This window comes from Monodelphis domestica, chromosome 4 (genome assembly GCF_027887165.1).
Source record: "Monodelphis domestica isolate mMonDom1 chromosome 4, mMonDom1.pri, whole genome shotgun sequence".
NCBI lineage: Eukaryota > Metazoa > Chordata > Mammalia > Didelphimorphia > Didelphidae > Monodelphis > Monodelphis domestica.
The window spans coordinates 426,243,442-426,269,032 of record NC_077230.1 but is presented as its reverse complement, the minus strand read 5'-3'; the positions used below and the strand labels follow the sequence as shown (position 1 = coordinate 426,269,032).

Here is a 25,591-nt window from a genome sequence, read left to right as displayed (position 1 = left end):
ACAATTTTCTGTAAAAAATTGTAAAATGATGTCCAGGTTTTTTCTTTTGTCATGGTCTTCTGGTAGACCAATGATTCTTAAGATGTCTCTCCTGCCCCTGTTTTCTAAATCTTCTGTTTTGTGGATGAGGTGTTTCATATTTTCCACAATTTTTTCATTCTTTTGATTTTGCTTTATAGTTTCCTTCTGCCTTGTGATGTCGCTTGTTTCTAGTTGTTGTATTCTAGTTTTCAAAGACTGAATTTCATTCCTGGCTTTTTGATCATCCTCCTTCTGATCTGTTTTCTTTGGAGGTCATCTTTTATCTCCTTTGCCTCATTTTCAATTTGATTAATTTTGGCTTTCAAGACACACTTTTCTGTTTCCAAATGACTTATTTTGCTTTTTTGAGTTCTTTTTCCAGTTGTCTTCAGCCTCTCTTAATTGTTTTTTGAATTGTATTTTGAGTTATTCCAAAGCCTGTGTCCAAATCGCTGGAGTTTCTGTGTTTTTGCTTGGTCTCCCTTAATCCTGCTCTGTTTTTGCTCTTTGTTCATTGCCTGGATAGAAACTGTCAATTGTAATTTCTGTTTTCTTTTTTTGTTGTTTACTCATATTTCCCCCCTTTCCCCCTCTATAGTTGCTGTGGTCTTAATCCTCTCTTTTTATGCAGTATCTGTGAGTTTGGGCTGTTCTGCTGTTTTGTTGGGTAGTCTGATATTCCTCAGCTGATAGCAGAAGCTGAGAAGGAGCTGGGCTTCTTGTCCTGTGGTCAAAGTTGTTGCCTGTAGTTTATTTCTGCTTTTACACCTTGGAACTCAGTCAGAGAGGCTCTCAGAGCAGTCTGTGGGGGAGGGGTATTGGAGCAGGAGCTTCCCTGCCCTCTGAAAGTTTGATAAGATTAAGACATGGCAGACTTGTTCATGCAGAGCTGGATGTACCCTGAGGCCAAAACCTTGGAAGGGGAGCCAATATGGAGTGTCTTGGCTACAATTGGGCTGTCTTTTCTGAGCTTCTTTTCCAGCTGTCTCCCCACTGGCTGTGTTCATAGCCCTGAGCCTGGCACAGCTTTGCCATTAAGATTCTTCCTCCAAACTAGTGCCCCTGAGAACCTAGAGATTCCAGCCACTGCTGGAGGCTCAGTGCTTTAGGTGGGGGAGGGGTCCTGGGACCTTCCTTCTTCCTTCCCCTTAAACCTGTATGTTCTAGAGTTCTTTTGCGGGGGGGGGGGTGTACCTTTTAGGTTGGGCTCTGGTGGAGGATGCCCTAGCTCTGCCCTCTTGTTAGATTTGGGTTTCAGTCCCCTGGAAGTGCTGTGTTTTTGATTCGTGAGGAAGGGTTTACGGAGTTCTGGATTTTTGCTACCTCTAAGCTGCCATCTTGACCAGAAGCCAAAAAGTATTTGTTGATATGATAGATTGTCCACTAGTCTGGGGCCTAGAAACCCCCAACAGGGATACAAGACCATTGCCTTTGTCCATTCTCAGGTGCTCCTTCTGTGGTCTAATTAATTATTCTAGGAGGGAAATAAGGGAAAAGTTCAGGTTACAGTACAAGGGGACAGAAGGTAATACTGCCTAAATGTCTTCTTTGAGCATCTTTATGACTTCTATTCAGAATGATTACTGGGTATTTGATGGCTTATTGTTCAGTCTGGGACAAGGGTCAGTGTAGGGATTCCTGGAGGAGAAGCCCCCATGGGACAGAGGCAAATCTGGGGTTTCCTAAACAACGTTTTCATTTCTCCATTCTGCTCAGAGTGATTCTGCCATTGGCCATAGGAAGGGACAAAGGGCATTATTTCCAGGAGAGTCTGTCACTTCCAATGGTGGAAAACCTTTCAAGGCCTTAAAGATGGAATAATTGTCTTCTGGAATACTCCTGGTGTACAGAGAAACATTGACAATTAGCCAGAAGACAGACATTCCACTTTGGCAAAATCTTAATAAGAAAAAGTGGCTTACCCTATTTCCCACAGTCTATCATGTCTTTCAAGTCCTGTGACTCTGATGTAGGCCTTAGTGACCATCTTCTCCTTTTGTAGATGTCTCCCTTGCAATAGACAGGTTCTCCAACAGTTTTCTTCATTGGAAAAGAGAACATGGGAAATCTATAAACAAATTCTACAATAAAAACTGATGGACTCTTCAGATACTTGCTCATGAGCACATAGAGGACTAAATTCTTCTGCTAGCCACAGTAGATACTGGTGCTCTGAACACTATGGAAAAGTAACCTCAGGAGCTCACCACTGACATCTTATTGTTTCTATTAAAACCCACTTGTAGCAAGTATAAATTTATAAGCTATTTTTGTTTCCAAACGTTTGTCCAGTGGCCTCTCTGAGGACCCAGGGTTTTCTGCCCAAGTGTGGCATCATGGTTTGATAAATGAGATGAGGCACACTGTGCATTCAGCCCACATATGCAGGCATCACAGAGAGTGCTCTGCCATAGTACCGTGGTACATTTATTATATAGGTTTTTGGTACACACATAGAATCAATTCTCTACATGTGTGATATTCTACAATTTGATTGGATATTATCAAATAACCTAAAAAAAACTCATCTGATGTTACTACGACAAAGAATTCTGTGACCATTTACTAGGTTTCTACAACACTGTGATAGATATGATTAATGTGACTAAAGCCATTTGTAGGTTAGTACCCCTTGACCTACTGAGAGGATCATTTTACTTTTAGTCAGTTTTCAATATCCATCATAATTGCTTGGGAGATGAACAACAAAACAGTGTTATTCAGCTTTAAGTCTCAATGCCAAGGCCAGGTATAGCACTCAGAGGTAGGTCTATGGTGCTTTCAGTCAGCCCCTAAGAATTTGGAGATTTCCCTGGCCCTGGCTTTAACTATGGCTCAGTAGGTGGTTGAGGGGCAGACTTGTTCAACTAATGGTTTTATTTGACCAGTTTCTCCCCCTTAAGGTATAGGAAACCTCACTCACTGCCTACCTTTCATACTGTGTCTAGTAGGAGAGGCCCTTTATTCCTCTGGTTCTGATTTCTATCCTTTTGTGATGTTTTGTAATGATTGGCTGGAAGGAGATTCAGAGAAGCTCCTGCTACTATGCTGCCATTTTGGCTCTGCCCCTGCTGGTTTGTAACTGCTGCCCCTCTGCTTTCCCAGATCATTCCCAATTTTATGGCTCACCTAATGAGGTCAGCTTTATCCCTTACTCCATGGGCATCTATTGACCCAAACTGGGCAATCCCCTAGGCAAAGATAAATTAGATTTTAATAATTACAAGTTTACAGATACTCAGCACTCTAAAGTCTACTAATCAACATAGCATCTCATTGGGTTCCAAAGCACAAGCATTACCTTCATTTGAGTGGTAAGGAAACTGAGGCTGATAGGTAGTACTGGACTAACACCAAACCTCCTCCATTCCCCACCTCCACATCACTGATCCTCTTCTTATTAGTCCACAGGTGCATTCATTCATTCATCTAACAAACGTGGGCCACACAGGCCATTCATCTATACTCCACAATATTTATCACGCACTTGCTCAGTACAAGGTTCCTAGGCTCTGGACTAGAGATATAGAAAATGACTCAGTCCCTGCCCCCTCCAGGACTATGACCCAAAGAAGAGGAGTCAAAAAGAGAATATGACTGAGATAGACAGTATGATTCAGAATCACAAAATTTCCCTTTCAGAAAAGGAAAACTTGTTGTTCAGTTATTTCAGACATGTCTGTGTCTTCATGACCCTATTTGATGTTTCTTGACAAAAGTACTGAAGTGCTTTGTTATTCCCTTCTCCAGCTTCTTTTACAGACGAGAAAACTGAGTCAAACAGGGTTGGTTGACTATCTCCTTTGAAAGCCAAGTATTATTTAAAAGTTGGGTGGGCTCTCTCAGGAGCAGTGCACTCTTTGTTACTGAAGGCCTTCAGGAATAGGCTGGATGGCCATTGGCCAGGAAGAAGCTTAGAGGACATCTAGGCTTCAGATATAAGTTAGACAATGTAGTTTGCAGTCTTGACATATTCCCCAAGTTTGAGGGGCCTCAGAGGATGATACCTTCCTTCTCTGTGCAATGTGTCTACCACTGATCCCACTCTGTAACTGACAGATTGAAGAATCCAATGTTTCTCTGAACTTCAATGCCCAGAAACCATCTGCAATGTCTAAGTCCTCAATAACCACAGATACCATTTACTGTGAAATCAAATTGAAATGATCTGGTCCTTCTTGTTCTCTGCACTGCACTGTATATGCAAGCAGACCTCTGAGATGTTGCAGGTTTCATTCCAGATCACCAAAACAAAGCCAATGTAGCAAGTTTCTCAGTGCTGTGAAAGTCATATTTACCCCATACTCTACTCTATTAAGTGTGCAATAGCATTATTTATAAAAACCAGTGTATGTCCCTTAATTTACAAATACTAACCATTATCTGAGCCTTCAGCCAGTTGTCGTCTTTTGACTGGTGAAGGATCTTGCTTCAAGACTGATGGTTGCTCTCTGCTCAGGGTGATGGATGCTGTGGCAATTTCTCAAAATAGGATAATGGTAAAGTTTGCTTCATGGATTTACTCTTTGTGCCTTCTAAGCTTCCTGTGTAATATTCAATATTGTTGTGATTCAGGGAATAGAATGGCCTAAGGAGAGGGAGAGAGAGATGGGGGGAAATGCCAGTTGATGGAGCAGTCATCACCCACACAACATTTATTGAATCAATCTGTTGTCTCTTATGACAGATTTCACAGCCCCAAAAACAACTGCAATAGTAATATCAAAGAACTCTGATCACAAATCACAATAACGGATATAAGAATAATGGAACTGTTTCCAGTTTAGGAGACTGAACAAAAATCTGAGAAAAAAAAAACAAAGAAATGTGAGCACATAGGAAGGTTTTCCTCTCTAATAATAGGCCCAAAGTATTTAGAGAACTTTGTAAGAGTCTATGTTTCAGGGTCCAAGAGGAAGTCAGCGGTGAGGAAAGGTCTGCCATGAAGGACTTCAAAGGGACTCAGCCCAAAATGAGCTCAAGATTATATTTTAATTACAGTGGGCCAAAGAGAGAGTGCATGGACCAAATCAATATTTTCTTCCTCAAAGAGTTGGGCAAAGGTCTTTTTCAGGGTCTGGTTCTGAATTTATCTTTCCTTAGTACTGAGGATGCCAAGTGGAATGAAAGTAATAGGCTATGTCCAAAGCATTAGCTATCATGGGAATAATTTGGGAGATGAAGGCAAGATCATTATCACTTAGATAATTTGATCTAGGAAGGTCAACCCTAGGAATTACCTCCCTAAGAAGGGATTTTGTTATATCCTGTCTTTTTCTGTTCTGCTGGGGAATGCCTATACCCATCCAGTAAGAATATCTACAAAAACTTAGGACCCTATACCTTTTGCAAGATAGTAGGTGGATAAAACCTATTTTCCCATCTTTCCCAGTACCTCAAACGAATGGAAATCTCAAACCTCCTCCCAAAACTCCTAATTCTTTATTTTTTTACTTTTAACAAAAATTTTGTGTTCCCACCCTCCTGCCCCTTACTCACCCATAATAAAGGCAATAAATGTGATGTCCTGTGTACATAAGAAACTATGTAAAACAAAGTTCCATGTTAGTCACTTTGAAACAACAACAAAATGGTAATAAAAAAGAAATGGAAAAAAGTATTCTTTGTACAACATTCAGATGCCATCAGATCTTTCTCTGGAGGTAGAGAGTATTTTTCTTCATCATAAGTCTCTTGGAATTGTCTTAGATCACTGTATTGGTCAGAATAGCTAAGGCATCAGACTCTTGTGAAGATAGGATTAACTCTCCCCTTGTCTATTTTTAAGTAAACAAATCAAGCAATTAAAGTACCTCCTGCTTGACACTAAGGAAGAGAGTTAAGCAAGTCACTTACTAAAGTAATATCACATCTCCAAAGATCACTGCACCTTCCCCCCAAACCCCCCCCCCCACACACACACACAAGCGCTTGGGCAGTGCTAGGAAAATTAAAAGACTGCTAGTCGTTTCCTTAAAGTGGGAGAGTGACAGGAAGTAACATTGAGAAAACTGCTTTAAAAAGACCAGCTAGCATATTTAGTCATTCTCTCTGTGTTGATGAGCCAGATTGCAGATTTGCTAAAGTTGTTGATTATTTCGATTAGCTTTTTCTTTGCATCTCTAGGATTCTTTAAGTAGTCCATCATGTCATCCACAAAGAGCAATAACTTGGTCTCCTCCTTGCCTATTTTAATGCCTTCAATTTCTTTTTCTTCTCTAATTGCTACTTCTAGTGTTTCTAGTACAATGTCAAATAGTAGAGGTGATAATGGGCATCCTTGTTTCACTCCTGATCTTATTGGGAATGCATCTAGTTTATCCCCATTGCAGATGATATTAGCTGATGGTTTTAGATATATACTGTTTATTATTTTTAGGAACGACCCTTCTCTTCCTATGCTTTCTAGTGTTTTTTTTTTATCAAAGGCTTTTTCTGCATGTATTGAAATAATCATGTGATTTTTGTTTGTTTGTCTGTTGATATGGTCAATTATATGGATGGTTTTCCTAATATTGAAACAGCCCTGCATCCCTGGTATAAATCCTACTTGATCATGGTGGATGACCCTTCTGATCACGTGCTGGAGTCTTTTTGATAGCATCCTATTTAAGATTTTTGCATCTATATTGATAAGGGAGATTGGTCTTTCACTTTTTTTTTTTGACCTGCCTGGTTTTGGAATCAGTACCATATTTGTGTCACAAAAGGAGTTTGGTAGAACTCCTTCTTTGCTTATTATGTCAAATAGTTTGTATAGTATTGGGATTAACTGTTCTTTGAATGTTTGATATAATTCACTTTTGAATCCATCAAGCCCTGGGGATTTTTCTTAGGGAGTTCTTTGATGGTCTGTTGGATTTCATTTTCTGGTATGGGATTATTTAAGAATTTTATTTCTTCTTCTGTTAGTCCAGGCAGTTTATATTTTTGTATATATTCTTTCATATCTCCTAGATTGGTATATTTATTGCCATATAATTGGGCAAAGTAATTTTAATGATTTTTTAATTGTAATTTTAATGATTGCCTTAATTTCCTCTTCATTGGAGGTGATGTCCCCCTTTTCATCTTTGATGCTGTTAATTTGCTTTTCTTCTTTCATTTTTTAATTAGATTGACCAGTACTTTGTCTATTTCATTTGTTTTTTCAAAGTACCAACTTCTAGGCTTATTTATTAGATTAATTGTTCTATCACTTTTGATTTTATTAATTTTATTATTTTGATTTTATTAATTTCTCCCTTAATTTTTAGGATCTCCAGTTTGGTTTTCTTCTGGGGGTTTTTAATTCGTTCACTTTCAAGTTTTTTAATTTGCATTTCCAATTCATTGATCTCTGCCCTCCATCGTTTGTTAATATATGCACTCAGGAATATGAATTTACCTCTAATTACTGCTTTGGCTGCATTCCATGATGTTTGAAAGGATGTCTCACCATTGTCATTTTCCTCGATGAAATTATTAATTGTTTCTATGATTTCTTCTCTAACTAACCGATTTTGGAGCATCATATTATTTAATTTCCAATTAATTTTTGATTTGGCTTTCCATGTACCGTTACTGACCATTATTTTTATTTCCCTGTGATCTGAAAAGGCTGCATTTATTATTTCTTTATTATTTATTATTATTTCTGCTTTTCTGCATTTGTATATCATGTTTCTGTGACCTAGTCAATCTTTGTGAATGTGCCATGTGGTGCTGAGAGAAAGTGTATTCCTTTTTGTCCCTATTTATTTTGATCCATATATCTATTAACTCTAATTTTTCTAAGATTTCATTGACTTCTTTTACCTCTTTCTTATTTATTTTTTTATTTGATTTATCTAAATTTGATAGTGGTTGGTTCAAATCTCCCACTGATATGGTTTTACTGTCTATTTCTTCCTTCAATTCTCCTAGTTTCTCCATTAGAAATTTGGGTGCCATACTATTTGGTGCATACATGTTGATTAGTGATATTTCCTCATTATCTAAAGTCCCATTTAACAAAATATAGATACCTTCCCTATCCCTTTTAATTAGGTCTATTTTTGCTTTGGCTTTGTCAGATATCATGATTACAACTCCTGCCTTCTTTCTCTCAGTTGAGGCCCAGAAGTTCTTAATCCATCCTTTAATTCTGATCTTGTGAGTATCTACCCGCCTCATGTGTGTTTCTTGAAGACAACATATGGTAGGGTTTTGGATTCTAATCCATTCTGCTTTTCGTCTACATTTTATGGGTGAGTTCATCCCATTCACATTCAAAGTTATGATTGTCATTTGTGGACTCCCTGGTATTTTGATATCCTCCCCTAATTCTGACCTTTCTTCTTTAGCTATAACCTTTTAAGCCATTGATTTACTTTAAATCAGCCCCCCTCGTCCCCTCCCTTGATATGTTTCCCTTTCTAGCCCCACCCTTTTTGTTCCTTCCCCTTTCCCACTCTCCTTCCCTCCCATATTGTCCTCCTTCCTCCCCCTACCCCCTCTTGGCTTTCCCTTCAACCTTACCCTGTTGGATAAGATATAATTCAATATACCAATGGGTCTGGATGCTCTTCCCTCTCAGAGTTGATTTTGCTGAGAGTAAGGTTTAATTAAAAACTCTGTTCCTCTCCTTCTTATAGGAGTTTTGTTCCCCTCCCCTTCCCATGTGTATCTTTGTGTGAGAAAAATTACTCTCTTTAGGTTTTCCCCCTATTTCTTGGAGTATATCTTAGTACCATCAACAATTCCCCCCTCCCTTTTTATTTCCATCCCCCCTTTCTCCATATCATCTTGATGCCCCAAACATTCCCTATGCGTGATTCTTCTTACTACTCTAATGATGTATATAATTTTTGAGAGTTACACATTACATTTTCCCCACATATTAATATATATAAATTAATATAAATGTAGTCCTTATAGAAGAGAGTATGAATAAAAGAAAAAGATAACATTTTTCTCCTTTTCCCTTTCCTTCATATTTACCTTTTCAGGTATTCCATGCTCTTTGTTTTTTCGATATTGAATTTTCCACAGAGCTCTGGGCTTTTCTTTGCAAAAACTTGGAAAGCTTCTATTTTGTTGAATTCCCATACATCCCCCTGGAAGTATATAGTCAGTTTTGATGGATAGCTGATTCTTGGTTGAAGACCTAACTCTCTTGCCTTTCTGAAAATCATGTTCCATGCCTTACGGTCATTCTGAGTGGAAATTGCAAGGTCTTGTGTGACCCTTATTGGCATTCCTTTATATCTAAATTGTCTTTTTTCTGGCTTCTTGTAAGATTTTTTCTTTTGCTTGAAAGCTTTGGAATTTGGCAATTACATTCCTGGGAGTTTTCTTTTGGAGATTTAGTGTAGAGAGTGTTCTGTGAACTCTTTCAATGTCTGTATTGCCCCCTTGTCCTAGAATCTCTGGGCAGTTTTCTTTGATGATATCTTGTATTATGATGTCAAGATTACTATTTATTTCTGGCTTTTCTGGTAGGCCAATTATTCTCAGATTGTCTCTCCTCCCTCCATTTTCCAGGTCTATCACCTTGTCAATGAGATATTTTATGTTCTCTTCTAATTTCTTAGTCTTTTGGCTTTGCTTTATTAATTCTTGCTCTTTTGCAAGATCATTGCCTTCCAGTTGCCTGATTCTGACCTTTAAAGCCTGGTTTTCCTTTTCAGTTTGGTCAAGCTGTTTTTGTAGTTGCACTTTTTTGGGCTTCAGATTGTTGAGTTCCTTTTGCATTGTTTCCCACTTTTCCTGCCAGAAGGCTTCCATCTTTTTGACAATTTCCAATTTAAATTCTTCAAGAATTTGTGGAGAGTTTCCATTTCCTTTGGAAGGTTTCAGAGCATTTGCTTGTGTTTCCTCTTCAATTCCTCTGTATTTTGTATTTTTGTTACATAAAATGTGTCCAAAGTCACCCCCTTCTTCTTGCTTTTCTTGGTGTTTGGAGGCTTTTGTACTTCTTTACTGTATGCTATCTCTATCTGAGTGAGGAGGACTGGCTCTTAGTGTATCTGTCTGATGGTCTGAGGCTTTAGCCCCAGGCAAATTGTCCATTCTCCACAGCTGCTCTGTCTTCCACAGGAAGCCCAAGGTCTGCCCTCCCCTGCCTGCCAGAGTTTTGGGTGTTACTGCTCTCAGTTCCCTCCAGTTGCTTCTCTGTTGTCTTACTTCCATGCTCTGAGCCTGACACAGCACTGTCCACAAGGTACCTCAGTGCATTTGCTGGCCCTGTGGTTTCTGTTCTTTCAGAAGACCCTGCAATCTAAGGGTGGAGGGGTCCTGGCCTCCCTGAGCTCTGAGGGCGCCTGATGGGATTAAGTTCAGCTGGGTTGGGCTGGATGAGCCCAGAAGCAAAAAAAAAAAAGCAAAAAGCAAAAAAAAACCTCCTCTGCACTATGTGTTGGATACCTTGAAACTGGCCCAGGTTACTTTCAAGGTAAGCCATTCGCCGTTCAGAGTAACCCCTTTGCTGGCCTTTTGGTTTCTGTCCTTTCAGAAGCTCTGAGGGCTCCTGATGGCATTAAGTTCAGCTGGGTTGGACTGTATGTGCCCTGAAGCAGGAAACTTCCGTGAGACTCAGATGGAAGGACCCAGCCAGGGGGCTACAGGTTCCCCCTGTCTCTCTCTGTTTCCCTGCTGTCTGTGTTGGGTGCCCCTAAGACTGGCTCAGGTTGTTTTCAAGATGCGCCTTCAGGGCCCTGAGGCCCTTTTGCCAGCCCTGAGGTTCCTGCTGCTGCTGCAGCCTCAGCCCTCTGGGTTGGGGGGGGATGGGTCCTGGGACCTTCCTTCTGCGTTCCCCTTAGATTCGAGTGATTTTGGATTCTGGCTTTTGGGGGGCGAACCTTTTGATCCAAATCCAGAAGGAGGGTTCTCCGGGTCTGTCCTGTTGTTCAGCTTGAATTTTGGTGTGCCCTAGGAGCATTCAGTTTGTGATCAGTAAGGAAGGGTTTTCAGAGGTCTGAACTTTTGCTGCGTCTCAGTCACCATCTTGAGCGGAAGTCCTGGCCCCTCCCTTTTTATTCACGTTTTTGGGGATCTATTAAATTCCCTTCTCCCTCTCTTTCCCTTCCTTTTATTAACCCCCCCACTTCACTCCCCTACTTAGTTTTCCTTTCTCAAGTTCCCTATAGGGTAAGATTGTATTTGATACCCCAATGGATCTCAATGCTTTTCCCTCTTTAAATTGATTGCACTGAGAGTAAGATTTGAGTATTACTTTTTAGCCTTCTTTTCCTATCTTTCTTCCATTTTTCACATAATCTCATGTTGAAAGTCTTCAAGAACTTGTGATCAACTTCCATTTTTTATGGTTTTAAGCCACTTAGTACCCCAATCTCTACCTATGAATATTTCTTCTAACTATTATGATAGTGAACATAATTTTTTGAGAGTTACAAATAACATTTCCCCATACAGGAATATAAACAATTTGTATTTATTGAGGCCCTTAAAGGAAAGCAAAAAAATAAGACCCCCCCCATCTTATTTGCCTTTTCATGTTTCTCTTGGTTTTTTATTTTTGATGTCAAATTTTCTGTTTGGATCTGTTCTTTTCATTACAAATATTTGGAAGTCTTCTATTTTATTGAATGTCCATACTTTTCCCTGTATGTATATAGTCAATTTTGATAGGTAGGTAATCTGTGGTTGTAGACCCAATTCTCTTGCCTTTATGAATATCATATTCCAAGTCTTGATGTCTTTTAGTGTGGAGGCTGCTAGATCCTTTGTAATTCTGATTGGTTCTCTTTGATATCTGAGTTGTCTTTTTCTGGTTTCTTGTAATATTTTCTTCTTAGCTTGGAAGCTTTTGAATTTGGCAATTACATTCCTGGGGGTTGTCTTTTGAGGATTTAGTGTAGCAGTGTAGTATTGTAGTATTGACTCTATCGATGCCTATTTTGCCCTATTGCTGAAGAACCTCAGTGCAGTTTTTTGGATAATTTCTTGTAGTGTAATGTCAAGGTTTCTGTTTGTTTTCAGGTTTTCAGATAGGCCTATGTTTCTCAAATTTTCTCTTGGAAATCTATTTTCCAGGTCAACCACTCAATGAGATATTTTATGTTGCCTTCTAATCTGTCATTCTTTTGATTTTGCTAACTTTATTCTTATTGTCTTGTGAGATCATTGGCTTCTACTTGTCCAATTCTAGTTTGTAAAGCCTGGTTTTCAGGTAAGATGTTTTGATTTTCCTTTTCAGTTTGATCTTTTATCCTGCTTGTCATAGCTTCTAGCAGGTTATTTCTGGTCTTCAATTGGTTTATTGTTTCATTTATTTCTGGGATACAATTTCCAAGTGGGAGATCCTGTCTTTTAAATTGTTATTTTTTAAACTATTCTCCTCCCCCTTTTTTGTGCCAAATCTCTTCCATTTTTCACATAATCTCATGTTGAAAGTCTTCAAGAACTTGTGACCAACTTCCATTTCTTTCCCAAAGTTTTGTGTGTGTTTACTTGTATGTATTCTTCTGCTGTGTCCTCTTTAGTCTGGATTTTTTGGCATACAATTATCAAGGATTAAAATTTTCTTCTTAGGGTTTTTTGGGGGGTGTTTATGGAGTTGTTGACCATTGTCTTGGTCCTTAATGATCAGAAGTCTAAGTGAGGAATGTGGGCAATCTTTGTATTGGGCTCTGGAGAGGTTTTTGCCTTAGGATGTTTTCTCAGTCCTTAGCAGTATCTAGCTGTTCTTAGGGGCAGGTGTAGCCTCTAAGAACTTAAAGATTGCCTGGAAGACACCAGGGTATAGGGTGTAGGCAAAGTCTCTGTATTGAGTGATGGAGAGGTTGTTTTTTTTTTTCCTGGAGGCTTTTTTTGCTTCTCTGTGGCATTTTGTTGTGAGCCATGTCCTCTGCTCAAACTTTGCATCCAATTTCCATGTTTCCTCAGGTTTCTGGTGTCCCAGGTCTAGTTTCTATTAGGGACAAGTCTGTGTTGATCTCAGTCAGGCTGTTTCCTAGAACTTAAAAGTTTGTTCCATGCTTCCTTGGACTCTGGTAAGGTAGGTGAAGTGGGGGAGGGCTGGTGAGCTGGCACTTTGGTGGGGGAATTATTGCTCCCTTTTACCATGGAAATGTTCTAACTTTGCCTACCTTCCATGCTGTGTCCTACCATGGAACTCCTTCACTCGTTTGACTTTGGTTTTCTCATTTTGAGGCACTGTGTCTCGGCAGGTGGAGAGAAGAAGAGCCCTGCTTCTACTCTGGAGCCATCTTAACCTGGAAGTCTGTGCAACTATTAAAAAAAAAACCTTTTTTACCTTCTTCTTTAGAATTGGTACAAACTATCAATTCCAAGTCAGAAGAGCAGTATGGGCTAGGCAATATGGGGTTAAGTCACTTACCCAGGGTCACCCAGTTACCAAGTGTCTGAAGCCTACCCTCTGAGCCCCCTATATGACTATGATGCTAGTAAATCTCAAGAATTTCATCACTATTCGGACAGTTTGAAGAAGTATACACAGAAAGCATGACACAATTCAAATAGAATGGGATGATATAAAAAAATTAAGTAATGAGAAAGAGGACTGCATGGGGAAAAGAGGGAATGAAAGATCAAGATGAATTAGTTTTCATGTAGAGTCATAAAAGAGTTGATAATGAAGTAGAAGATAGGGGCAGGATGGGAAATGCTCAAACCTTACTCTCATTGGAATTGGTTCAAAGAGGAATAATATCCACACTCAATTGACTTTGAAAATCTACCTTGTCCTCTAGGGAAGGTGGAGGACAGGAAGAATGGGTAGGGGCAGAGGGATTTGAGTGGAGAGAGGGTGAATTGGGGAAGGTGATGGTCAGAAGCAAAACATTGGTGGGCTTGGAAAGCCTGTAAAGAGAGAGAGAAGGATAAACATTGGAAATGAGATGGAGAGAAATGCATAATTAGTCATCATAACTGTGAATGGAATGGGATGAACTTATCCATAAAACAGAAGTGAGTAGCAGTGTGGAATTAAACACCAAAATCCAATAATCTGTTTTTTTTTTCATAAACAACACACTTAAAGCAGGGAGAAATACTCAGAAAAAAGATAAAAGGCTGGCACAAAATCTATTTTGCTTTCAGGTGAATAAAAAGGAGTGGGGGTGCCAATCATGACCTCAAGCTAAGCAAAAATAAAAATAGACTTAAGTTTGAAAAGATAAAAAGTAGACAGCTAGGTGGCTCTATGGGCTGAGAGTGAGACTTAGAGTCAGGAGGTCCAAGGTTCAAATAAGGGCTAAGACTTCTTAGCTGTGTGACCCTGGAAGTGTCACTTAATCTCCATTGCTTAGCCCTTACAGTTCTGCCTTGGAACCACTATGCAGTGTTGAGACTAAGACTAAAAAAATAAAGGAAGGAAACTACATATTGATAAAAGGTATCTTAGACAATGAAGCAATATCGATGCCAAACCTATATGTACCAAATGTCATAGCATCCAAATGCCTAAAGGAGAAGTTACATGAAATTCAGGAATAAAGAAAACTATACTAGTGGGGACCTCAAATTTTCCATCTCAGAATTGGATACATCTAACAAAAAAAAAAGAAGTTAAGGAAGTGAATTTCAGAAAAGTTAGATATGATAGACCTCTGGAGAAAACTCAAGAAGTACAGAAATAAATATATTTTCTCTCAATAACACATGGCACCTACACAAAAATTGGCAATGTATTAGGTCATACAAACCTCAGAAACAAATGCAGAAAAAGGGAACTATTAAATACATACATAATAAGAATTACATTTAATGAGTGGCTACAGAAAAAGTTTAAAAATTATCTGAAACTTAATAATGTAATTCTAAAAGATGGGTAGGTTAAAAAAATCAATTATTTCATTAAAGAGAATGACCCAGGGACAGTTGGATAATTTAGTGGATTAAGATCCAAGTCTAAAGACAGGAGGTGTCCAAAGATCAAATTAGGATTCAGGTACTTTTTTACTGTGGGACTCTGGGCAAGTCACTTAACTCCCATTGCCTAGCACTTACTGGTCTTCTGCCATGTAGCCAATATATAGTATTGATTCTAAAGTTGAAGATAAAGGTTTGAAAAAAATTCTAAAGAAAAAGAGAATAACACAATAGGAGAGAATATACCAACATTTCTGAGATGTAGCTCCAACAGTCCTTAGGGGAAATTTTACCTCTCTAAATACTTACATCAATAAAATAAAGAAAAAGTGTGATTAATGAATGAGGCATGCAACTAGAAAGAATTTTAAAAGAACAAAAATTTTAAAACCAATTAAATACCAAATGGGAAATCCTAAAAGTCACAGGAGAGATTAATGAAGTTGAAAGTAAGAAAATCATTGAACTAATAACTAAGAAAAAGAGCTATTTTGTGAGAAAAACAATAAAATAGATAATTCACTGGTTAGTAATTTTTTTAAGGAAAGACAGAAGAAAACTAAACTACTATTATCTCAAATGATTAGAATGAAGTAATCACCAATGAAGAAATATAAAAGTAATTATTGGAAACTATTTTGCATGATAATAATCCAATAAATCTGACAAAGTAAGTACAATTTGAATGCCATAATGTTTGGTGCATGTATATTTAGGATTGATATTTCTTCAGTGTGTATGAGATTGTGAAAATTGAACCTCTTTTTTTGGAATCCAAAAGCAACCTTTTGATTTTCCTACAAAAAATCTTATATCTGAACCTCTGACTGATCTTTGAGGTGGAGTCCTCTCTTCTCTTGTCTTCCCTGCTAGGAGATGGTGTAGAAGCATTGTGCAGCCATTCCCACCATGGCATGGTTACTGCTGGAGTCTAGTAGATCTGCCCCTTGTCAGGACAGAAGTCTGAGTCTGGCAATCAAAGAGGCTTGGGAAAGGGATGTTATGATGAGCATAAATTGGTACAGAGGGCAGAAAGTCAGACTATTCTGCTGTGAGGGAAATAAAATTAAGTGTGTTCCTCTCAAGGTAAAGCATCCAGCCTTCACCCCTGATTAAGAATGGAATGTGCAAGCAAGTCTGCTTTAGTTTCAAGGACTTCTTGATCCTTTGCTTAATAGATTTAGGAGGCAGGCCTGGCAAATCTGGAAGATTGGAGGCCCCTTGTGCTCCCTGTGTAAGGACATCCTGACCCAACTCAAGAAACAAGGAAGGCAGTAGATAATTTTCATATCTGTAGAAGCTAAGAGAATTACTTGTGAGGACATGGTTCCCTCCCCATAAATTCACTGCTTCCAAGTAGGGGCTAGTGTGGAGCTCATGCTATATATCCTTCTATTTTCTGATTGGGGTAGACTTCACACCTAGCCTGTGTGTCCTTTGCCCTCCTCTGGATCAAGGGAGTCAGGCAGATAATGATGATGATGATGATGATGTGTGTGTGTGTGTGTGTGTGTGTGTGTGTGTGTGTGTGTGGTCCCCTCGTTATAAGTCTCCATAATGTTTATCTTTATGCCCATGCATTACATTTGCCCAGCCTGGCAGGTGCCCTCTCTCATGAGAAAGAAGGAAGGAAATTCTGTCTCTTCTACACTCCCTTTGGGACTCCAGGTTTTTAATTTGAGCAGCCAGGGACTCACATTTATTCCACTCATTTGGATCTAATGACTGACCTGATCTGGCTCTGGTTTGGAGCAGCCTGCTCACAGAGGAGGTAGCCAGGAGAACCAGTCAGCTGGCCACAGGCAGCATGAACTTTTTCTTTCTCTAACCTGCTATTATGATTATAATTTTACTACTTAGAAATAATTATGTTTTAAAATTAAGATATGCTCTGCAGAGAATTTTAATCAAAACTAACTTTGAGCAAAATACTTTTCCAATGTCTCTCTTTTCATTAGATCTGTTTTGCCTTTTGCTTTGTCTGAGATCATGACTGCTACCCTGATGTTTTTAACCTCTGAGGCAGTGTAATAGATTCTGCTATAGCCCCTTATTTTCACTCAGGGTTAATATGTTTCAAGTGCAATACTTATAAACAACATCTTGTTAGATTCTGTTTCATAATCCATTCTAAGTTATCTGTTTGCATTATGTGCATGCCATTCTCATTCATAGTTATGATTACTAGCCCTGTATGTCCTTCTACCCTATCCCCCCCCCATTGTCCTTCTAAAAGAAGTTGAAAAAAAAGGAGGAATAATGAATAACTCTGAAAAGAACAATGAAAACCACAGCAGTAAATACTGCTTGAAAGGCAAGCTTGGGCCAAGGAGGAAGACCAGGGCCCTAGAGAAGGTCAAGGAATTGAGGAATCATCTTGATTTCTCTCCCACATTTTGGGACGCAAACTAGGAGAGAGGAGAGTCAGGGGCCACAGAATCCTATCTCCTATCTTTCTGACAAAAAAATAGTAGAGTTCTCAATCAGAATCACCAAGATTCCAATCATAATCCCTGCCCCATCTGAAAAAGAAGCCATTACCTCCTCTGAAGAGTTGATCTGCAGGGGTAGCTGGGTAACTCAGTGGATTGAGAGCCTGGCTGTAGAACAGGAAATCTTGGGTTCAAATCTTGCCTCAGACACTTCTTAGCTGTGTGACCTTGAGCTAGTTACTTAACCCCCATTGCCTGGCCCTTCTGCCTTGGAAACAATACAGAGTATTGATTCTAATGCAGGAGGTAAGGGTTTTTAAAAAAGAGTTGTTCTGTGATAGACAAGAGATAAAAGGGGACCTGAATGTTGCTGTAAGGAGAAAAGAGACTGACACATTAGGAAATAGTCCCTCCCTGATCAATGTAACCACTGAGCATCCCCTGGCAGGGGCATCAAACCCATTATAACACAAGTCCTTGGAGAAATGTCTCCCCTCCCCCTCAAGTCTTCTCTTCTTTGGGCTAAGTATCTCTAGTGCCCTCATTTGATCCTTCAATTAAATAAGTGTGTGCTCATGTCTCTTCTCTGCTCATGACTCTCTATTGCCTACAGACTATCCTTGAGTGTTCTTAGTCTGGCATTAAACCTTATCCCTTATGAAATGGCATCAGACCTTTCAGATACTTCTGGCCATGCATTGTGTGCTCAGACAGCCTGGGTCTGCCTTTGGTACCCAGACTCATACTCTGTACTTTTCTTCCTCTGAACCTTCATTCAGGCTATTCTCAGAATTTATGCAGAACTTCTATATATGGTCTCATTTGAGCCAACAGCACTAGGAGGGAGAGATTATTTTACCCATTTAACTGATAAGAAGACTGAGACACAGATAGGGACTTGCTAGTAAGTCATACAGCCAGTAACATTTTGAGACAGAATTTGAACTCAGGTCTTTCTCCCTCTTAGTCCAATAATATTCACTATGTCATGTCAGGCATTGGATCCACTGATGCTGCCAAAACACCTTCCAAAAAGTCCATAGCCTTCTTGCCCAGGAGAATGCTCACTGTTTCTTCATATTCTCCCCCCCACTTCAAAAGGTGGCTATCTGACCTCAGATTTGTCACCTTCCTGACCAGTCCCACTTGGCTTTACTGGATAAAAAATGGCTCATTCTTCTTCACCTTAAATTTTCCAACAGAGTCCCGGGGATGGAGTGCAAGGTCTACCAAAATAACAAGAATAAAGGTCAAGGAAGCTGAAATATTTCTAACTTATTCCTATCAATTTGGAAATTAATTTTAAGACAGTTGGCCATAGATCACCCAGGAAGGAAACCTGGTGATCCTCCTGGATGTTCCCCAGGGATTGTTCTGGCACACACACCTGTGTCAGTGACAAGGCCTACCTGCCAACTAGAGATAAGGAAAGGGCTCTCCTTGGGCCATGAAGGCTGAGGGAAAATTAGTCCCCATTGGCTTAGATTCCCAGCATAAAGCTATATCTGAGCTTGAAGATCACCTTCAACATTCTCATTCTCATGTTGGAGGGCAGGAAACACCTAAGGAAAGGGAAGAGACCAAAGCAGAGAATTTCAGAATCTTCTGTAAAGGGTAGGAACTGCTTCTTGGGGACAATTCACAGTCCTAGGCATTAGAGATGTTATTGTGGGTTTGAAATCTCCAGACTTGAACCAGGTCTCACCTGACTCCCAGTCTGAGGCTCTTCTTTTTGTACCCTGCTACTAAGTGATCTATTCCCACTCTCTGCCTTTCCTTTTCTCTCCTCTTTAGAGTTAAAGTAATGTTTCCTTTTCTAAACACAATCTCCCTCTGGTCTGTGCCTAGTCCATTCACGCCAGCCTCTCCCAATATCCTTATCAAGCCGTCAAGGTAAGGAACCCTGGCTTCTGGAAGTCCAGGCCAAGGAATCATAAACTCTCATTGGTTCTGCCAAGCTAGAGAGGCCTAAAATCCAAATAAAAGTGCTCTATTAATGGCTATGCCATCCCCAGTCCTGCTTGCCTCAGACCAGAAAGATTGAACACCAGGGTCTTGGACTCCATGTGAATGTCTTTGTCAGCCAAAAGAACTGAAGATGAACTTTTCCTAAGGCCTGGAATTAAGACCTGTACCAGAGAAAGGGGGGGGGGGGGTCTTTGCTATTAAAATCACAGGTTCTTGGTCTCTGGCCTCCAGCCTTACCAAGAACTTAGAGAGGCCACTTCAAAACAAGTTATTTGATTATAATGTACGAAAAAGGACCAACACAGTCATTTTCTGTCTATTTTCTGCACAGCGCCACTGTCCAAACCTACCATTGTCACCTCCAACATTACTGCAGTGGAGACCAAGGACTTCTCAATGACATGCCAGGCTACAGGTCAAATTCACGCTTACCGGTGGTTCATAAATGGAGTTGCCCCAGCTGGTAGCAGGATACAGCTGTCCCCGGATAAGAAGATACTCACTATCCCCAATCTCACAAGAAGGGATAACAAAGGGCCATATGTGTGTGAAATCGAGAACCCATTGTTTAGCAATAGGAGTGATCCATTCACACTGGATGTTGCCTGTGAGTATATTTGTTCTTCCTATATGGTGCCTGCTTATAGGCTGGTGGTGTGTTCCCAGAGGCCAGGCTAATTCAGTCACTTCTCTGAGAGCTAAAGAAATACTCTCTGAGGTTCCCATCCTCGTTTAACTTTAGTGAGCCCAGATTGGCCTTGCCATGCTTTCTGGTGGAGGGTGGCCAGCCAGGGTGATGAACTGGAGAAAGCCTTAAGATCTTCCAAGTTCAGCTCTTAACTGGAAAAGTAGAGGAACAGTTGTGAATTTTCCAGATCAAAGGAGCATCAGGGAGACACAGTGATTCCTGGTGATGGGTTACAGACTAGGACATGCCCCTTGTTTCTAATGTAATTTCAATATGGAATCCTTCTCTTTCTTCCAGATGGCCCAGATATCGCCATGATTGTCCGTACACAGGATGTGTACCCTACTGGGGCAAATATTACCTTGAGCTGTTCTGCTATTTCTAACCCACCAGTACAATTCACTTGGTTACAGAATGGACAACCAGTCAGCAACTCAGCCACATTTTCTTTTATTGCATCCCTGAATCGTGCTGGAACCTATACCTGTATTGCATCTAACTCATTCACTGGCTTGGCACGCACTGCAAACAAGACTCTTATAATCTATGGTGAGTATCTGGATTGGACCCCATTGGGCTTTATCTTTTCCTGGTATGATAGACATAAGTACATTTAACCCCCTGGTCCCATGGAACAATGCATTGTGTTAGAAAGAGCCCTGATCTCAGAATCATGAAACTTGTATTGAATCCTTCCTTTTCTGTCTACTCTCTGTGTAGTAAATATATCTTCTCTGTTCACAGCCTCATTTTCTTCATCTGGAATAATGAATAATAATTGTTCCTTTTATAATAGGATTCTATGTGGAGAATGTCCTTTTAACTGTGAACTTTAAAATGACTCCACCCTACCTAGACAGTACTTTAGGGGAATAAAAAGTTGTAATCTCCTGATTGAACAATGAAGGTACTTAGTTCTCACCTTGTAGTGAAGCTATAACGTTAAGCTAAGTCTATTTTTAGACCTTAATACAAAAAGATGTTAAGTACCAATGAAGGTTAAATTAAGCACAAAAAGGTCAAGTAATTAACAAAAGGTGAACATAAAAAGGAAATATTAAGTAACTCAAAAATCTAATCAAAGAAGATGAAAACTAGAAGTATGGGAAGTCCTGGAGAAAGCCTTTGATGTGATTGGTACATGTGAAAATTTAGAGGAGGAGCCACAAGGTTGATAAGGTCCATATGAGCAGCCTGGGGTTCAGTTCAGGGGTGGAACTCAGCCTGGAGGAGCTTCCTCAGACAGTTTCCTTGAGACAGTCTTGTGGTGACTTGGGTAAGACTGACTTCCTTTCCCTTGGGCTCAGGGAGGCCACTTTGGCCAAGGCCTTTAACTCCTGACTGGCTCAGCCTGAGCTGGAGCAGATTAAATTAAATTTCCTCCCTCTCTCTCTCTCTCTCTCTCTCTCTCTCTCTCTCTCTCTCTCTCTCTCTCTCTCTCTCTTCTCCTTAATTTGTTCTCTCTATATTAATTAAAATCATCATAATTTCTTTGGTATTTTATTATATGGGATTTTCCCTGGTGACAAAATTAATTTAGATTTTAAGTCAAAATGATAAAATTATCCTAACATTACATGGTAAGCACAAAAAATGTGAGTTGTTGTCATCATCCTTGTATTGATATTGTATTATTCTCTTCTGTCCCAGTGACATCAACCTTCTTTGTCTCTCAACTTCTAGGACTGCAGGTTCAATGACTGCCCCATAATCTTTACTTCAGTCCATTTCCCTTGGTGTTGTGGACCCACAGAATGTTTCCAGTCTTGGTTGGAGTATAAGCTATGTTCATGCAATGGGGCTGGCCTTGATCCCCTTTGGCAGGGAAATTCTGGAGATGGAAAGGAGAATGTATATTTTGTCTCCTTTCACACATTGAAATTCACCATTGCACCTATATTTTTCCTCTTTGTGGCATAAAATGTCACATAGAAGCATGTCTGTTATGAAACCTGGTTCTCATCTATTGGTTTTAGCATCCAGTAACTTGGTCCACAGTAGAATTCCTGCTTCCCAATTAATTCACTGGTCAGACTTTCTCATGTACAGATGACAGACCCTCCACTCCCATAATCACATTAATGTACAGCAGGACCATAGAGAGATCATCTCTGGCCTTAGTTTCCTTTTATTTCATAAAGTTTTATTGTTACAAACCTTAGGTGTATCCCAACTTCCTCTCCATAACTCTGGGGATGTTCTGAATAGAGAGCAGTGGGGAGAGATAGAATTGTGAAGTGGGGAAGTGACCTTGGGAAAGTCAGACACCAACAACATATACTTTAGAGTAGGGGAGATTTTTTATTGGCCTCAATCTGTACATAAGAATGCTTAAAGCACAAATTTTAATTTATTAATGAAATTATCTGTGTGTTATTTTGTTTTGTTAACTATTTCCCAATTACCGTTTTACCTGGTTCAGGCAGCATCTTGGAATGTTGCAGGCTATATATTTGACGCCTGTGGTTGAAAAGAGCTTTTTCTTAATTTAATTTTTTCCAATTAACCAAAATCTATTTCCTGTCCCCCATCTACATTCTACCACTAATGAATAAGAAAATCTTTGGGATAAGTATGGTTTCTAACTGCCTGAAGCCATAAATTAATATATTCTTAGGTGGATACCTGCGAAGCAGAGTTAGAAACTGAGGAAAAATGGGCGAAGGGGATATAGAAAAAGAGGGAATATAATAAAGGAAGAAAGACTCAGAGACAAGGCTTAAAGAGCTTGGGATCCAGCTTGTGTGCCCCTCTGATGGTGATAGACAGAGAGTGACCTACATATGTCCTCAATCTTTTATTGGAGGATCAAAGAATGGGGAATGGGAGGTAGCTAATGTTCATGTGACAAGGCATAAGACTTAACATTGGCTCACTTGATAACCACAAGATCAAAGAGGAGTAGATTAACTCAGCATATGACCTTGTATGGAATATGGTCTGGCAAGGTGAGAACTAGGACAATGTGGCAGCCTACCCAGGAATTCTTCTGACCTTTGGGATGTAGATTTGGAGAGTGGTCAGAATTAATAGAGTACCTATTAAATACAATGATCAAGAAGTACTATGCCTATGAATCCCATACATGAGCACATAGGTTGCAATATTAATACATCAATAATAGTTTCAAGATTAAAATACACCTATGATGTCACATAGACAATCAAGGAAAACTAATTCCCAATCTCAAAAAATATCTGTTGCAACATACACCCTGAATCCATCCCATTTCTGAAATGTGGCAGCTGATTTCATAGGAAGTCTGTAGGTTTTTGTAGAAAGTGAGTAACCTATTATCATGGGTTTTCTGCAATCCTTGTTAGCCACTGCATTGATCAGAGGTCCCAAGTTTTTCAAAGCTGTTTGCCTTCATAACACTGTAGTTATTGTATAAATTACCCTCTTGCTTCTACTCACTTCATTCTGCATCAGTTCAGACAAATCTTCTGAAGTTTCTGTTCTTGAACTCTTTCTGTTCAATGTTCCTATGAGTGACTTGGATAAAATGAAAAAATATATGTAAAGAGCTTTGTAAATGATTACCACTAATATTCTACTAATCCTACAGGCAAGCAGAAAGCATAATTTTGAAACTGGAAGGAAAATAGTAAGAAAGAAAAAATTGGGAGGATAGGGATGGTAAAAGCTGATAGGATATAGAAGTAGCTCAGGAAGCTAGCACTGTAGATGGAATGTTGTAAGATGAATGTTACTGGGGATTGATATCAGGTCATATCCTTGAATATAAAATGTCCAAATTACCAAAAAGCATTGGCCTTGATGGGGCAGTGACTGGTTCCCATTCCATTTAAAAAAGTTGAATTCATGGGGGATGGTTAATTTAAAAGGGGGACATTGGAGATAGACTTTTAATGCCATGTTAGATTGCATAATGAGACCTTGGGTATGATTGAGAAATCAACAAATTTATTATCATTTTTAACGGTAACAGGCAGTTGAAAAAACATAATGCAAAATAATTTTAACCCTTACCTATCAGACTTAGGATCAATACTATGCAATGGAGGTTAAGTGAGTGTCCCAGGGTCATATAGGGAGGAATTATTTGAGGTCAGATTTGATCCCAGAACCTCTGATCTCTAGGCCTGGCTCTCAATACACTGAGCTACACAACTACCCCAACAACTAATGCTGTCTTAAGTGATGCATATCTACTTCCAAGAATAAGGATATAGCTGTCCTTCTGTACTATAAGATGGCACTTGGATTATTGTATTTGGTTCTAGATAACACAATTTACAATGGGCAACAGTGAACTGGGGAGTGTTCAGCCAGATTGGTGAAGGGGTCTGGAGTCTCTGAAGATCAATTATGGGAACTACATATTAGAAAAAGGAATAAAAGCATTGGGGAGAGGCCTGATAGCAATTTTCTAGACTCTTATGTGGAAGAGGAATTAGAAGTGTTCTGTGTGGCCTCAGAGGGCTGAACTAGAATCATAGAGGCAAATGGTGATGGAAAGCAAAACCCTTATGTGTGAGGAGAAATTCTTTATGAAGTCATTATTAAGTCAAGTCCAACTCTTCCTGACTCCCTTCCTTAGCAGGGATCCTGGAGGGGTTTGCCATTTCCTTGTCCAGCTCATTTTACAGATGAGGAAACTTGGGCAAATACGGTGAAGCGATTTTCCCAGCATCACACAGCTAGTGAGTGTCTGAGACCAGATTTGAACTCAGAAAGATGAGTTTCCTGACTCCAGTCTGCATCCACTATATCTCCTAGGTGTCATTTAATCATTAATTAGAGCTTAATCCCCAAACCTAGCTTTATTGGTGGAAAAAGCAAAAGTTATGCTTGCTTCCCTTCCCCTATACTTAACTATTTCTCACCAACGCAAAGTTTTCTGCAGTGAGGTTGTAGCTTTGGTCAGTCTTGATTACTGGTTCTGGTCAGCATCTTGGTGTTTTTCAGCCAATCTAACTCAGCTACTAACACTTATTTAAGAATAGTTTAGGGAGAGTAAAATGTGAAGAAACTGAACAAAATGAAAGTATGTGTCAAACTTTTGTGGTCCCCTCATGGCAACAATTAAAATTAAATTATGAGGCTGGTAGTAGCTTGAGTAGTTTTATTACATCAAAGTAGTGTTAGGAAAGATAGGGAAATGTAGGAAAGTAGGTCGTGAGTTGATTAGCTGAATATTCTATTTACCATTTGTTGTATTGCAGCTAACCACCTACAACTAAGAAAGAGGGAGATACAGGGAGAGAAAGAGACAGAGACACAGAGACACACAAAGAGAGAGAGACAGAGAAAGCGAGCAGGAGTAGTTCCTTGGTCTAACCTTATAAGCAGTTTTCTCCACCTACTCTTTCTCCCCCCATCACATCTCAGGAACCAATCATAGTTCCTTAGTTTGCCTGGCAATGCCCAGGGGGGCAGTTCCTATGGAATAAGTTTTCCCTCTCCTTGGTTTCAACTTCCTTTCTCTGATAGTTTGTTTATACTTGCACATGTCAATGGTAAATGATCTCCAGGTCACCGACTGATGCTATCAAACAAAGAGACATAATTGGGAGGGAAATTCCTTTTACATACTGTGAAGGTTAAATTGTAATCCTCTTATTGTAACAATGAAGGCACTTACCTCTTCCTTTATTGTGCAGATTAAATTGTAATCCCCTGTCTATTTTTAGATTTTAATCCC

At 39.5% G+C, this 25,591-nt stretch overlaps 1 protein-coding gene and 1 long non-coding RNA gene across 2 annotated transcripts in view; one reads left to right on the top strand and one right to left on the bottom strand.

Annotated features, from left to right (window-relative positions):
- The window catches only part of LOC103100369 (hemicentin-1-like), a 228,503-nt gene that overhangs the window by 112,004 nt on the left and 90,908 nt on the right, over positions 1–25,591 (top strand). Inside the window, exons 9-10 of the mRNA XM_056826224.1 lie at positions 19,567–19,842; positions 20,221–20,472. Coding sequence (XP_056682202.1) covers positions 19,567–19,842; positions 20,221–20,472 — 528 coding nt within the window. The remainder of the gene's footprint in view (positions 1–19,566; positions 19,843–20,220; positions 20,473–25,591) is intronic.
- On the bottom strand, positions 21,408–23,483 carry LOC130458759 (uncharacterized). Its single transcript, XR_008918155.1, has 2 exons — positions 23,341–23,483; positions 21,408–21,754 (listed from the first exon to the last, which is right to left on the bottom strand). It is a non-coding gene; the product is annotated as an uncharacterized LOC130458759 (long non-coding RNA).